Source organism: Protopterus annectens, chromosome 2.part0, assembly GCF_019279795.1.
Source record: "Protopterus annectens isolate FY-2018-M chromosome 2.part0, PAN1.0, whole genome shotgun sequence".
NCBI classification, from domain to species: domain Eukaryota; kingdom Metazoa; phylum Chordata; order Ceratodontiformes; family Protopteridae; genus Protopterus; species Protopterus annectens.
Window position 1 is genome coordinate 814,890,503 of NC_056728.1, and position 15,291 is coordinate 814,905,793.

The 15,291-nt window shown below is 38.0% G+C and overlaps 1 protein-coding gene across 1 annotated transcript; it reads left to right on the forward strand.

The window, feature by feature from the left end:
* The first annotated feature begins 11,174 nt into the window (after positions 1-11,174).
* LOC122793739 (DNA-directed RNA polymerase II subunit RPB4-like) lies at positions 11,175-11,655 on the forward strand. Its single transcript, XM_044061938.1, has one exon. The coding sequence runs from the start codon at positions 11,181-11,183 to the stop codon at positions 11,604-11,606; it is 426 nt and encodes a 141-aa protein (XP_043917873.1). The 5' UTR covers positions 11,175-11,180; the 3' UTR covers positions 11,607-11,655.
* Positions 11,656-15,291: the final 3,636 nt, after the last annotated feature.

Below are 15,291 nucleotides of genomic sequence, written 5' to 3' on the forward strand. Positions count from 1 at the left end.
CATACTGAATAAAGGAGGATTCTTTGCATGAGGTGTAAAGATCATTGGTGAAGATGTTAAACAAAAGGGGTCCCAAGATGGAGCCTTGGGGAACACCAGTGGAGATGGGAAGGAAAGGTGAGGAGGATGAGAGCCATTTGACAGATTGTTCTCTGCCAGATAGGTAACTATTAAACCAGGTAAGTGTGGAGGGGGATAGGTAGAGATTTCTGAGTTTGGATAGTAGTAGAGGATGAGAGACAGTATTGAAGGCTTTGGAGAGATCTAGGCAGAGACAGGAAATGGGTTTATTGTTGTCTAGGGCTTCTGCAATAATATGAGTGAAGGAGAGGAGGGCAGTGGTGGTGCTGTGATGAGAACGAAATCCATGTTGGGTAGGGGTAAGTAAGTGGTGTGTGAGGAGGTGATTGCGAAGCTGTGAGTGAATACATTTTTCTAATATCTTGGAGAGGGGGGACAAAATGGCAATGGGTCGGTAGTTTGAGGGGTCAGTGGAGTTTCCACCTTTATGAAGAGGGATAGTGAAGAAAGATTTCCAAAGGGTGGGGATGGTTGATTCCAGAATAGATCAGTTAATTAGTATAGATATAGGATAGGCAACTGAGTCAGCAGCAAGTTCAAGGAATGTAGGAGATAGATTGTCAGTGGAAGGAGAGCAAGGTTTTAGCTTGAGTAGTAGAGATTTGATGTAAGTAATGGGAACTGGCTCAAAAGAAAACAAAGCTGTGTTAGTGAGACTTGGAGGGGTGGGTGTCGAAGTAGAGTTTGGCTTAGAGGTTACCAGATTTTGGATGTAAGAGATAAAGTGTTTATTCAGGAGGGTAGTTGTTTCCTGAGAGGAAGAGTTAGGGTATGGGGAGGGATTAGAGGGCTTTCCAGGATAGAGGATGTTGTTGAGAGTTGACCAAAATTTTCGAGGATTGGATTTGTTGTTAAGCTGAGCAGAGTTATAGTATAACTTTTTGTCATTAGTTGTATGATTTTTTGCAAGGTTCCTCAGTTGCCTGTATTTTTGAAGAAAAGGTGGTTATTTAGTTTTAGTCCAGGTTTTCTAAGCACAATCTCTTTGTTTCATAAAGGACCTAGTCTCTTTGGAGAGCCAGGGAGCATGGCTTGATTTTACTCTGATCTTCCTAGAGGGAGCTAAGGAGTTTAGAGTATTCATGAAGATGCTATTGAAAGTGCTTACAGCATCGTTTAGGGGGAGGTGTTTTAGGATGGACCAATCTATGTTGTGGAGAATGGAGTTTAATTGGGATGAATTGAAAGTCGATAGTTTTTGACAGTTTTTGATAAGGTGGGGTTTAGGAATATGGGAGTAGTGTCTTAAGATGGTGGCATACCTCTCAACCTTGAAACATCAAAAATCTGGACAAGGCCCATGAAAAATAGGTACAAATCTGTACGCTGTTTAACATAAAATTTGCATAAATAATTATGTATCCCCGCCCACTCCCGTGGAATTGTGGGATACCGACTTTTGTGCAAGCTGGAGAACAGACAACCAAATTACGGCACCAGAGTCCCCCTGCAGTCATTCCAATGTCCCATTACCTGGCTATTTTGACCCATTTACCATAAACATTAATGTGGGCATACTGCTTTACTTCAGTAATGATTATTTGGATTTTATTTTTACACTTTAAAGCACAATGCACAAATACCAATAGACATCTGTTAAATAAAGCAATACTGTCTGACAATGAAAAAAGACTTGGCATTAAAACTTCTCTGCCCTTGAAACTCACATTCATTAAAATAGCATTGAAACCTAAACCACAACCAAAGAAAATGCATCTGGCCAGTAGATAAAGATTACCTTTGGGTTGTTTTCAAATCACTGGCCCCTTGCACACAAAACAAGAAACATACACATGCTCTTTGATACACCTTCCTGATTTTTGTAAATTATATTCCTTGTATAATACAGCACACTTGTTAGACAGAGCACATTTTAAATTTACTGTTTGAACCTTTTCAGTAGGCAATGAAATGAAATACATGAAACAGTAATGACAAAACTACCCAGTTCAGAACATTTCCATCATAAAAGTCTACTTCTACACACAATATACATATAAAAATAGAATGACAGCAGTGTAAGGCATAGGCATCTTGCACAGCTTCTTACACTTATTTTCATTTTAAGTTTTTTTGTCGGGGGACAAAAGGCCAAAAAACAGGGACACATTTTAAACATTGCTTGTATAATTTTGGAAAGTTGCTAGAATAAAATGTTGTGTTGCTACCATGCATTTCACTGGCAAATCTTGAACACAGGATTCTGTGCACTACAGTCAGAGCAACTAACACTATGCCAAATCAGCAGCTTATTTCCCCAAAAGATAGGAAGACTGAAACTTCCCCCAAATTATGTGCAGTTTTAAGTACTGATTTTATAAACTTAGAAAATTGCTAGAATAAAAGGTTTTTGTTACCATTTATTTTCTGAAGAATATGAAGTCTGAAATTCAAATGCCTGTCATTAATCAATAAATTCAACCTTCAGTGATTTGTCACAAACATCCTGAAACCACAGAGTTTATGAGGAACAGAACAAAAATTTCACAAGTGGTGGTGGCTAGGGACATTAGGCTCTTTTTACCATCTACCCAGGTTACAGGGTTCGAGCCTGAGTACCTCTAGCCACCAGGTGTATTATAAAGGACATCCAGTGCATGCAAATGGTTTGTTTTTACGAAGTATTAGGGCTCAGATAAGTAAAGGTATACAAACTATTATGATGTCTTAATTTTGGAAGAAATATTAGTGGCCATTTGAAAGTATTGTTACATAGTGTGACTATAAGTAAAGCTGTAAATTAATCTTTGAGGGTGGTCACTGCAAAAATAGTTCTATACAATAACTCCAAGATCTGATTACAGTATTTGAGTGGTGTGCAGAGATCACAGGTTTTCACATGGAAGTGATCCCCCCCCCCACCAATCAAGTACCTTTTTTCTATCTTTTTCTTTGCAATGGGCATTGAGCAGGGTGAGGGAGAGCAGTGCAGCTGTACCCAAAACAGTAGCACAGAGGAACAGAGAACAGCTTAGCATGTCTGTAGAGGCCTGCACAGTCAGGAAGAGGGATTGACCTAAAGATCTATTAACTGGCAACTCTACATTTGGTACAAATTTGAATTTGTCCTAAGCATGCTTGCAAGGTAAGGGAAGCAACTATTGCAGCATCTAATACTTACTGAGGAGACCATCATTATTCTGTATATATGAGAAATGGAGGGCTAGCTTAATTTTCCAATCAGAAAGCTGATTATTACCTGCACAAGTTAAGGTGTTGGTGATAAGTTGGTTTTGGTGAAGAGGGAAAACGTTTTCAATTTAAACTGCATCAGTGGTCATCAGTTCTACTTTAAAGATATGATGTCTAGATTAGCACATTGCAGACATGCTGCATCAAGGTTAGTCAGACTTCATTCATTCATTTATCCTCTCACTGACTCACTCACAGTGTGATTATCCGCTTTGAACAAGCTGGATCATATCTGGGATACACCACAAACACACACACACACACCCTTACCCGAGTCCCGAACTGATGTTAGGATTTCCCTGTTAACGAAATTAGTTAAGTCTCAAATGCACAAACAAGTGCTGTAAAGCTTTCAAGGCCAGTCCCAAATGCCAAACAGTGCTGCTGACTGTTATTCAACCAAAATGAGTTAAGTCCCAAATGCATGCTGCTGAACAAATGAGTGCTGTAAAGCTTTCACGGAATCACGGCTGTTATTAAGTCCCAAATGCTAACAGTGCTGTTGATAAACGAGTGCCGATTTCCTAACTGTAAAGCTTTCCCGGCTGTTATTCAATGAGTGCTGCTGCTGTGAAAGCCAATTTCCCGCTCGCTTGCATTTGCAGCCGAAAGCTCATTTCCGACTGGCTGATAGCCCTGATGGAGCTGATGTCATCGCGCATGGGATGACATCAGCGCCGAAAGCACCAAAGTTTGAAAATAGGAAAAAACATTAAGAAAAAAAATCGGAATTGAAGGGGTGCCACTCGGGAATCGTGGCACCCCTTCATTTGGACCCCAAAACTCGGTAAAAACCGAGTAAATTGGTATGGTTGGGAGGTCTGGATGGTGGTAGGAAGATGATCACTGAGAGAGTCAGGTAAGGTGGTGGGATTGTGGTATTGGTGGGGGGAATTGGTAAGGATCCAGTCTATGATGGAGCTGGAAGTGGAATTTTTATGGAAGCGAGTGGGAGATGTTATAAGTTGGTGGAAGCCATGTAGGTGGATACTGAGTTGGGGGGAGTCACTTGTGAGTTTGGACCAATCAATGTTGACATCGCCAAGGATAAGTGTCTCATATGGTATGTTGTGGGAGAACCAGGATAGGATGTTTTCAAGAATGGGCAGATTGTTACCAGGAAGAAGGTAGATAGAGGCAATTGCAAGTTTTTTGTGGGGATTTAGATGGCAATTAAGGATGATGATTTCAGCTGGGAGGAAGTCAGGAATTGGGGAAGGGTATGGTGAGAGGTTAAGGTTATTTGAGTAGAGGATGGCCACGCCACCACCTTTTTCTACAGGTCTATCAGATCAGAAGATATTATAACCTGGTGGGAGTATTTCACTATTTGAGATTTGTGGCTTGAGCCAGGTTTCAGATAGGGAGAAGATGTGAGGGGTATTGACAGCTATCCATGAGTGCATCTCAGTGACTTTATTTGCTACATACATAAGAATGAAAAAGTAATCAAAACAGTTAGCAATCCCACAACCTGCACATGAATTTCTTTTCAATATTAAGACAATTTAGTATACAATTATGAAAGATAGTATGAAAACCTTTAGAAAGAATTTGGCAGGCCACAACTATAATAAAGCCCATGACCACACTGCTGATAACACTGGAAGCCGAGGTACCAGAATGTGTTAATAAAGAAGCTTTGTGTCCTACAGCAGTGTTCCAGTTTGTGTTCCTGCTCGTATGTGTCTATTGGGGATATTTTTCATTCTTATGTATGTAGAAACTATCTGCTTTTTGGGACATGGAGACTACTGGACCTCTAGCTACTACAACCAGTATTTTATTTGCAGACCTGGTTGCTGATCGGGAACGTAGATTTGTTCTAACAGATCCCTGGGTTTCTCCATCTAAGAGTGGTGAGATGGATACATTTTGTTTACTGGAGAGACTGATAATCAGGGAAGTAACAGTTTTTTATGATGTTAAATTGCTTGAGAAGTACATATCATTACATATCACTCTGAGGTGCCTCTGTGTTGACCGGTTACCAGCCGGTGAATTTACCGATGATGAGAGTGATCTCCTGGCTGAGTGGAGGCAGGCCTCACTTCAATGTGCTCTTGTTTGGTTCGGGTCCTGATCAGAAGGAATGCATGAAATATGGAGAAATTGCGGGTGGAAATTATTGTGTTACAGGACATGCTCTCAAATCAAATCCCCCCACAGGGATACAAGTAATTGTTCGAGGAGATCAATTTAAATGTACAAAAAGCTGGAACCAATGTTATTGAGTGTAAAAAGAAAAAACTTAATAGGGACATAAAAGACATTGAAAATGGTTGAATCTACACTTGTTCACGTAGAGGGCATGCTAATAACTACTGGAAGAGTAAACAAGCAGTGTCTGAAGTCCGCGATTCTTCTGTTTCTTCAGGCGAACAGTATTCAGGGAGAAAAAAGTATTTCTTTTGAAGAAGTCAACTCAGAAAAATTCCTGCATTCAAAAAACATGACAGAAGGGCAATGACATGTTCTACAACAAGCTAGGTCAAAGCCGGTAAGAGGAAAGAGCAATGGAAGAAACAGGAAGAAGTAAGACTGTTCAATTTAAATCACAATGTGTGTAATAGACTTTTAAACTATTCTCAGACTTCTCACAACACTGTAAGTAGTGTAAATACTTTGAGTGGTGTTCAAGATGGTGTTCATTTAACTTTTGAAATGTCTACAGGGGTTAATGAAATGAAAAAACAGGAAGGAGTAGGATTATTTAATTTAAATGAAGATGTGTGTGACAGACTTTTAAATCATTCTTCTGTTTCTTACAGTATTGTTAATAATGAAAATAATCTGACTGTAGTTCAAGATGGCACCTATCCAACTTTTGAAATATCTGTAGTGGCTTATGATACTGAAGTTGAAAAGAATGCACTAAAAATTATTAACTTAACTGATGTTAATATTTCTGATGCTGCTGAGAGTTTTACTCAGAGGGGCAAAGTTTGTACCTACTAGAATTCCATCTCTTGCAGACATGATTATAGATGTTAAGAAATTTTGTCATAAACTAAATCTTAAAGTGTTTTTTCAAACCAGGCAGGATATGTTTTCCATTAATGAAGAGAATGTCAATGAATCTTCTAAAGGAGATGAGTTATTGAATTTAAGTATTCATGAAAATGAAATGTTTGAAGCATGTATGGGTTTTGGTGATGGGAATCAGAATGATCAATCAGAATGTAATGTTTTATCTGAGCCATTTTTCACAGGATATGGGTGTTTAGAAATGCCTAAACTGACTCCAGATAGTAATTTTATGCCCCCTAGAGTCGGTCAAACCATTAATGTGTATGAACGTTTAGTGTGTAAAAAAGTTGAAAATTGTTATGGCAATTTTGTAAAGAAATTTGACTCATAATTTAAAGAAGGAAGAATGGTTGCCATTGCAGGAGTTAAGGTCAAATTTAAATGGGATAGTATACAAAACAGCTGATAAGGGAGGTAATTGGGTATTAATGAGTATAGCACAATATGATGAAATGGTTTCAAATATGTTATCTGAAGAAGGATATTATGTTACATTGCAATATAATCCTTTACAAAGATTTTTAATAGAGTTAGATGACATATTGGAAGGTGGAGAAAGATTTGTTTTTTGAAACATAAAGATGTCAAAAAATTGACTGTTAACACACCCAAACATCCATTTATGTATGCTATCCCTAAAATACACAAAAAGTTGCTTAAACCCTCAGGGCATCCCATTATTTCTGGAATAGGATCTTTTCTGGAAAATGTTAATTTTTTTTTGGATTTCCATTTCAAGAAATATTTGACTGCCATACCCTCTCATGTCAAAAAATGCTCAACAAATCTGCCAAGAACTGGTTAATTTAGAGTGGAAAGATGATTATTTTTGGGTATCAGTGGATGTTACTGCTTTGTATTCTAATATTGACAAAAGATGGGGTATGGAGGCAGTTGCCAGAAATTTGGGGGAAGGGCCAGGTTCTGCATTTTTGCTGACCCTCCTTGAATTTTGCTTAACCCATAACTATTTTACATGAAAGAATGATTTTTTCTTACAAAAGAGGGGAATGGCAATGGGGACAGCTTTTGCCCCATCGTACATCATCATCTATATGGGTGATTTTTGAAAGTCAGTTTATGGTGTTACAGGACTACTATGTGAAGCATGTAGTCTACTACAAGAGATATATAGATGATTTGTTATTAATTTATAAGGGTGATCAGTCTGAGTTTGTGGAATTTATGGAAACTGAATAATAATCCACATGGATTGAAATTTACCTGGGGCATTGATAGAGAGAGCATTTCATTTTTGGATGTCATGTTTTATGTAGATAATGACAAGATGATACGACATAAACCATATAGAAAACCCACAGCTGTCAACAATTTCCTGTATGCCACAAGTATGCACCCCCCCACTTGATTGAGTCACTACCATATGGAGAATTTAAAAGAATCTTCATGAATACCTCTGAAGTTAATCTAAAGGAAATAAGTTTGAATGAGGTATATATTAGATTAAAGAACAGAGGGTGTGGTGACAGAATATTGTGAAAAGCAAAGAATAAGATTATGGGAATAGATAAGGATTGCATAAGGGTTGGTGGAAATTATAATGGAAGAAAAATCAAATACAGTAAAGAGGATGAAGAAGAAGAAGATAGACTGTTTTTTCTTACAAGATACTCTGATTTTTCTCCTATTTTAGAGAGAATAGTCAGGCAGGCATGGAAAATTGTTAGTGTGGATAATTCTTTTGATTCTTTGTTTTCCAAACCCATAGTGTTTTCATATGGTAGGTATAATAATTTAAAAGAACTGCTGAACAGAAAAGGTTTCAAATCAATAAGTCAGGATGTAATAGGTAAAACTGTTGGGACCTATAGCTGTGGCAACTGTTCAGTATGTAAACGGGTAAAAATTTTAGATGGTAGAAAGATTAATGGAAAACTATATAGGGCCAATGAATATTATAATTGTAACAGCTGTGGTGTGATCTATATAATAGGTTGTGACTGTGATCCTATTTCCTGGTACATTGGTCAAACTACCAGGAAGACCAAAGTACGAATCTTAGAGCACTTGGATGATGTGAGAAGAGAGAGGTTAGAGAGTCCCATTGCCATGCACTTTATGTCCGTACATCAAGGGTCAGACAAGAGTTTATTTTTCAGTGTTATAGTACATCCAACTAATAGTAGGGATAATTTAGAAAAATAATGAAACAGACTGGAGAGTAGAATGATCATTAATTTCCATACCTTATGTCCTTATGGAATGAATTTGGAAAATAATTTAAATATTTAGACAAAATGAGTAAAGTGCAATAGATTGTTATATTTAAAATAATGATATGTATTAGGATGTGAATTTTTTATATATATATCAATATTTAATGTAATAAAGGAAATATGAGAATGAAATATTGCAATATAACAACACAAGACTTTATCATAGTTAAACAGCAGTGAATGAAGTTAGATGTAATACAAACATATAAGCATGCAGGTTTTTGGTTGTAGAGAGAAACACATATACATATAATGGGGAAGGATGAATTAATATTGTTCTTATGATAGGCGCATTGAAAATGTGTTAAAAATATGTATTATGTATTCATGTTCCTTTTAACATTTAGGTGTTATTTAAAAATACATATAAAGAAAGTAAAGGAAATATTTAGAAATGGATATATTAAAAGGAACAAAAAATGCATTGGTATTTATGTATGTATATTAGTTTTAAACATCCAGTTGTTATTAAATGTAGAAATGGTAGTGTAATACATATTTAAAAGTGTAAAAGCTTTGAAAGCATGACACTTTTAAAAGTGTAAAAACTTTAGAAGCATAATACTTTCATAAGTCTGCTTTATGTTTATTTAAGCACAATTCATTTTAAGTCTTGGCTTAGTAGCATTATAATTATTTAATTATTTAATTGTTAAAGAAATTGATTGATTGGAAAAACGAGGTGTATATATAGGGACACATTTGTAATGATAAAATGTTCCAACAGAAGGCAAGAAGCTGAGGTACTACAACATATTAATAAAGAAGCGTTGTGTCCTACAGTGGTGTTCCAGTTTATGTTCCTGCTCGTATATGTCTATTGGGGATATTTTTCATTCTTATGTATGTAGGAAATAAAATCTGGTAAAGTCAGATTGGAAGGCCATGCTCTTTTTTTAACATATTTCTTCTGCAGGAAAGCCAAAGTAAAAGGGAAAGAGAGCAAAAAATCATTGAAGTAACAAACACAGAAGCATGCACCAGTATCTGAGAAAAGACTTATTGAAATATAATTGGAGATATTATTTGTATTACCAGCTTTGTGAACAGATGTAGATTATAGTTGTTTTGAGGGAGGCATAACCTGTACATAAGGATTTCTGAAACATACAGTGCAAGTTTGGTGCAGATTGTTTGTATATTTAAAAAATATCCTCATTGTCACATCATAATCAAACCAGAATTTGCTATAATTTTATATAATAGTCTAGAGCTTGATTCAAAAATGAAAGTATGACTCAATCCAGCTGACATCTTCCTATTGTCATGGTCTTGAGCTTCACTACATATCTCAGGTAATGATGTATTGCCTCTTATATATGGACAATTTGTAATAAAGACTATATAGGATGACCAACTGTTACAGAGCTTAGAAGTACAGAAGCAAAAAGCCTTAGGGTTGCTTGAAGGTTCTTGGCAAAGATATCTCATACCAAGTGTGAAGGGTCTTGGCAAGGATATCTCATGCCAAGTGTGAAGGGTCCCTACTCCAGGCCAGCAATCAATCCTCACCACTGACTCTGGTGAGGGATGGTCACTAAGAGCAAAGATGGATTCACATAGCATTTTCAGATGCAGCTCCCTGCACCAAACACAATTTCCCTTCAGAGCACACAGGGAGCACACTCCAGACCTGGGACTGGATGCTCTTTCTCTCTCCTGGCCCACACAGGACTCCACACTGACCACTTTAGAGCTCTGTGTCTCTGTGTCCCTGTTTCCTGTCACTCACTCACACACACACACACACACACACACACACACACACACACACACACACACACACCTGGGAAAATCTGACACAGATTTACTAGCTGGGAGGTAATCATGCTGCCACTAGTCAGCTATCCTAAGGCTCTTACAAAGTGTACCCAATTATACTGTGTAACATTAATATTGATACAAATGATAGAGTGTGACCAAAGCAGCAAGGCTTTCAGGAGTGGCCACCACAGTGTCAATAAAACAAGCAGAAGTACTTTCAAGATGTTGAAAGTATTTTCTAAAGGACTGGCCACAATGAAAAGTATTAAAATATTTAATGATAAATAATAAAACAGAAAAAAGGAGAATACTAAATACAATAAACAACAGAGTTTCAACCATTGAGATATAAAAAATAATACAGTTAGATGGTTTCTCACAGATGCAGAAAACAATGCTCCAAAGACCACAGAGGTTCATCATCAGGAGAATCTAGGGCCTCAAAAGTCTGCCATACACAGACAGGCTAAAAGCCCTATTCCCTCTACTCTGATTCATACAGACTCCTCAGAGGCGACCTCTGTCTGGCATTCAAGGCAATCTCGGACCCCACCTGGATGAGACTGCTGCATATCCACAAGTCAAGCTCCACTCAAGTAACTTGCACACATGGCCTCAACCTGGTCTATGACATCAATAGGACTTGTTGGCAGGACAGATTTGTGCCCCAGATACTCCCCCATCTATGGAATAGACTCCCTCTCCACAGCAAGCAGAGTACCTCTTTACCTTCTCTTCATCTTATGCTGTGCTGATGATGTCATAAGAAGGCAGAAACATGCACGTTTACAGCTAGAGGGACCCCGTAATGTAGGCTGGACAATAATGAGGACAGGACAGACTCTGGAATATACTACTGCACTTTTGTGTTTCAGAATGGCAGTGGCAAGTGACATGCGAGCTGGGGATCCAGAGGAGGATGCTTCTCAACTTGTTTTTCCTAAAGAGTTTGAAAATGCAGAGACCTTACTGAATTCAGTGGTTCACATGCTGTTAGAGCATTGGAAACAGCAGAATGAGAGTGCAGAAGATGAGCAAGAGCTCTCTGAAGTCTTCATGAAAACTGTGAACTACACTGCCCATTTCAGCTGCTTCAAGAACAGAGAAACCATTGCAAGTGTCAGATGTTTGTTGCTGCAGAACAAGTTACAGATGTTTGAACTGGCCAGCTTGGCTAATGTATGCCCAGAAACTGCAGAGGAAGGCAAAGCCCTCATTCCCAGCCTTGAAGGCAGGTTTGAAGATGAAGAACTTCAGCAGATATTGGATGACATTCAGACAAAGAGAAGCTTCCAGTATTAAGGATGACCTGCTGGCTTTCTCTTGTTTTAGATTTCTATTCCAGATTAAAATGCCTTTTTTAAGACATTTTGAAATAATCTGAAATGTAAAACGACTGCATTTAATGTCTCATGTTTTACAGACGTGGAACCATAAAATGTCTGATTTACATGAAAAAAAAGGAGGTCATTGTCCCACTGTACTCATCCCTCATTAGACCCATTATAGAATACAACGCCCCATTTGGTATGTACCTTTCAATACATCTGCAACAACTGGAAAGGCCATAGAAATACCTCTCTAAAGGAATCACAGGCCTAATGCAGATGACCTATGCTGACCATCTAAAAAAATTCCACCTATACTCTGTCGCATATCGTCTACTCAGAGGTGATCTCTGCTTAACATACAAGGCCATATCAAACCCAGAGCTGTTGGACATGCTACACTTAAAGAAATCCCAAACACTCAGAGACACACGCTCCAGGGATCTAAACCTTGTCATCACAATGAACAAAACATGCTGGAGAGATAGGTTCCTGACCCAGAGACTCCCCATACTCTGGAATAGACTGCCCCTGCATGTCAAGCAGAGCATCTCTTTGGCCCGCTTCAAAAGGAACCTTGATGATTGGATGGGAGATAGGAAATTCACCCCAGGGATCACGTCAGTCACCCTGCTAGACAGGGGTCCAGGGAAGTAAATACTGTGGGAAGAAATAGCCAGGGAATTGTTAAGGCTAGGCTTGTATAGGCCCTAGGGCCGATAGCCTAGTACCAACCTATGAACCTTTGAACCCCTTTTTAAGTGCAACCTGGATAACTGAATGGGAAATAGAAAATGCATCCCTGGGATTCCACTCATGTCCCTGCTGGACAAGGGCATCGGGTGCTGATTTGTCTATGCATGGGCTAAACTCTTGCCCAGGCTTATAAAGGCCACAGGGTCAATAGCCTAGCCATTTCCTATGATTCTATGATTCCTATGATCCTAAACTATTTTCACTAAATGTCTCTGACTAACTAAAGAGCCATTGTTCCCTGACTACTTACTAAAACAAGGCAAGCTGATGTGTGCTGAGTTTCTTAGCACAGCAAAAGCCAGATTATGTCTCTCTTTGTCTGTGTGGATGTGTGAGATATATATCCTGTCATAAATGTTCCTGTCAGATTCCAAAGTGCTGCTGTGAGAGTTCCAAAGAAACCAGATGCTGGTTAGAAAATGACATCACCTCTGGTCACCTGACTCTGGTAAAATACACACACAGAGCTTTGCTAAGATATGTGGCAGCATCTGAAAGCTATAATACAATTTTAAACTTTCCACCCTTCCAGGGTTCTCTGATAAACTACACATTTGATCCATTACAACAATACAACCTAATATACATGCCTACATTCTTCTTGTCCAGTGGGACCTACTGTTGCTGCATTTTTAACACAAGTAACTTTACAAATATATTTTTAAGTCTGACATCTGTAAAAGTCAGTGTGATTGTCAAATAACATAAAATTCTTTACAAAATTCCAGTTAGTTATGCTGGCATATGTACACATCTACTACACTATTCTCCCTTGCCCAGATGGCACTGCCTCATAACATCACACCAAGCTTTACAACATTTTGTAGTTTTGTCTAGTATGTAGGAAGAGGCCTTAAGCTAACTAAATGTATAGGGCATGTTTTACAAATCCTTATATTATGTATCTTTTTACTTTGGAGTTCCTCTATTTTCTTACTCTACCATCATTGGCCTTGCAAGATTGTACAACAGCTGGGATATTACTGGCTTTGAGTAAGTATAACAAATCACAGAGTATGGACCACCAATCAGCTGTATCCAGTTTGCTCATCTATGCAGACAAGATACAGCTACTTAAATCTATCTAATTTTATAATATTGTACTTGGCTTTATAACATTTCTCAGTGGTAGTATACACAGAACTATTATTAAAGGTAACAAACAAATTGGTTAGAATAAAATATGAACAGAGGATCACAAGGAGCATAAGGGTTCAGTACAGATTTCCAGCCTATATATACAAAGCAATAAACTCAACATAAGTAGGGAGTTGTACTTCATGTATATGACCTGAGACCATTATATTTTTTTCATTATTGTTATCAGAATTTCATATTTTATAACCTCATTCTACACCTAGGAAAGGTTGGTCATCCATAAGATGAGCATTAGACTGATTTATGCAGTACTTGATGGGATTGTCAAACTTACTTTTTGACAAAGTATTCATTTTGTTTCGAACAGATGTGATCACTACTACAGTAAAAGCACACAACAGAAATGGCTTTCTTCTTCCATGCAAGAATAAGACTATTCTTGCACAGAGCAGTTTGTGTCCATTTAGCACAGCAGCGCACCTTGAATTTTCATGAAGGCACGCTGCTGTACTTCCTATATGGACACGAACCATGAACAAGTACTGGGGCATGTCCAAGTAGTGTACAGACACTGAACACACCCCTGCACTCAGAAAGTGCCATATGGCACTTTCTAAGCTGATCTGGCATAATATTAGAGATTTACTCTACCATTATGCCAGTATTTCAGTGTCTGTGGACACTGAAATGAGATAATGATAATTTCAGTGTCCATGGACACTGAAAGAAACATCAGCATGAAGAAAGCAATGAAGGAGGTGTGTGACAGCTTCTGTGACACACCCCCTGCACTGCTAAAGTGCCATATGACACTTCTTCAACCTGCTAAAGAGGAAATGTGTGCAAATGCAAACATAATGGGGGATAAATCCCCCAAAAGAGACAAAGCACACATGAAATAAGAAGCAATTCAACCTTTTAAAGTTTTTGACTGAACTCAAATCTTGTAACTGGACTAATCTTATATATCCTCTAGGAGGAGGAAAGTATCTACTTTTTTTACTACCCCTTTAGCCCCATACTTATTTTCACGCTCCTAAAGATTAATTAAAACTTTGATAAAAAAAAACTACTATTCCAACTAAATAATAAATACATGATAATCCAAACAAAAAATTGGTCTCAACAACCCTTTCTTAGCTTCAGGCAAATCTTCCCTCCTACCCCAGAAAAGGAATCAGATAAAAACAGCAATAGAGGTAGCCAATGCTTCAACTCTTTTTTTTACAGATCACCACCCCTTAGCCAACCAACTGCCACCTGACCCCATAACCATACTAATTAATCGTACCATCAAGGGAATCTACTATACCTCAATTTTGAAAAAATATCCCACATCCCACCCATAAGGGTGGTTCATCATCTGAATTGTCTGACATGGTCAACCACCAGCTACTTCACAATACTCTACAGAATGATACATCTATAGTTAAACTTCTAGCTAAAACAAGCAGCATGCTTTACAGATATTGAAATGGCTAGCAGGAACGTCAGTTAATCCTTATCCCAATAAACAAAACTACTACTCTTTCATCATACCACATAACTTGACAATTATTACTCCAGATCCCCATACCAAACTATTAGGTGTGACCCATTGATAATAAACAAGTTTTATACCCATATTAATCTCACACCAACAAAACCGTGAATAGAAATAGGATATAGAACCCACCACTGTAAAACCTAAAACACCTGGGTTGATAGAACAACAATCCCAACTCATCGAGCATTTAAAATACTAAAAAATATCCATAAAACTCCCAGCACTAATAAACCTAGTCATACCATATACCAGCAACAGT

What these genes read in the sequence shown, in the direction of transcription:
- LOC122793739 (XM_044061938.1), top strand. Translation starts at nt 11,181, where the DNA reads ATGGCAGTGGCAAGTGACATGCGAGCTGGGGATCCAGAGGAGGATGCT.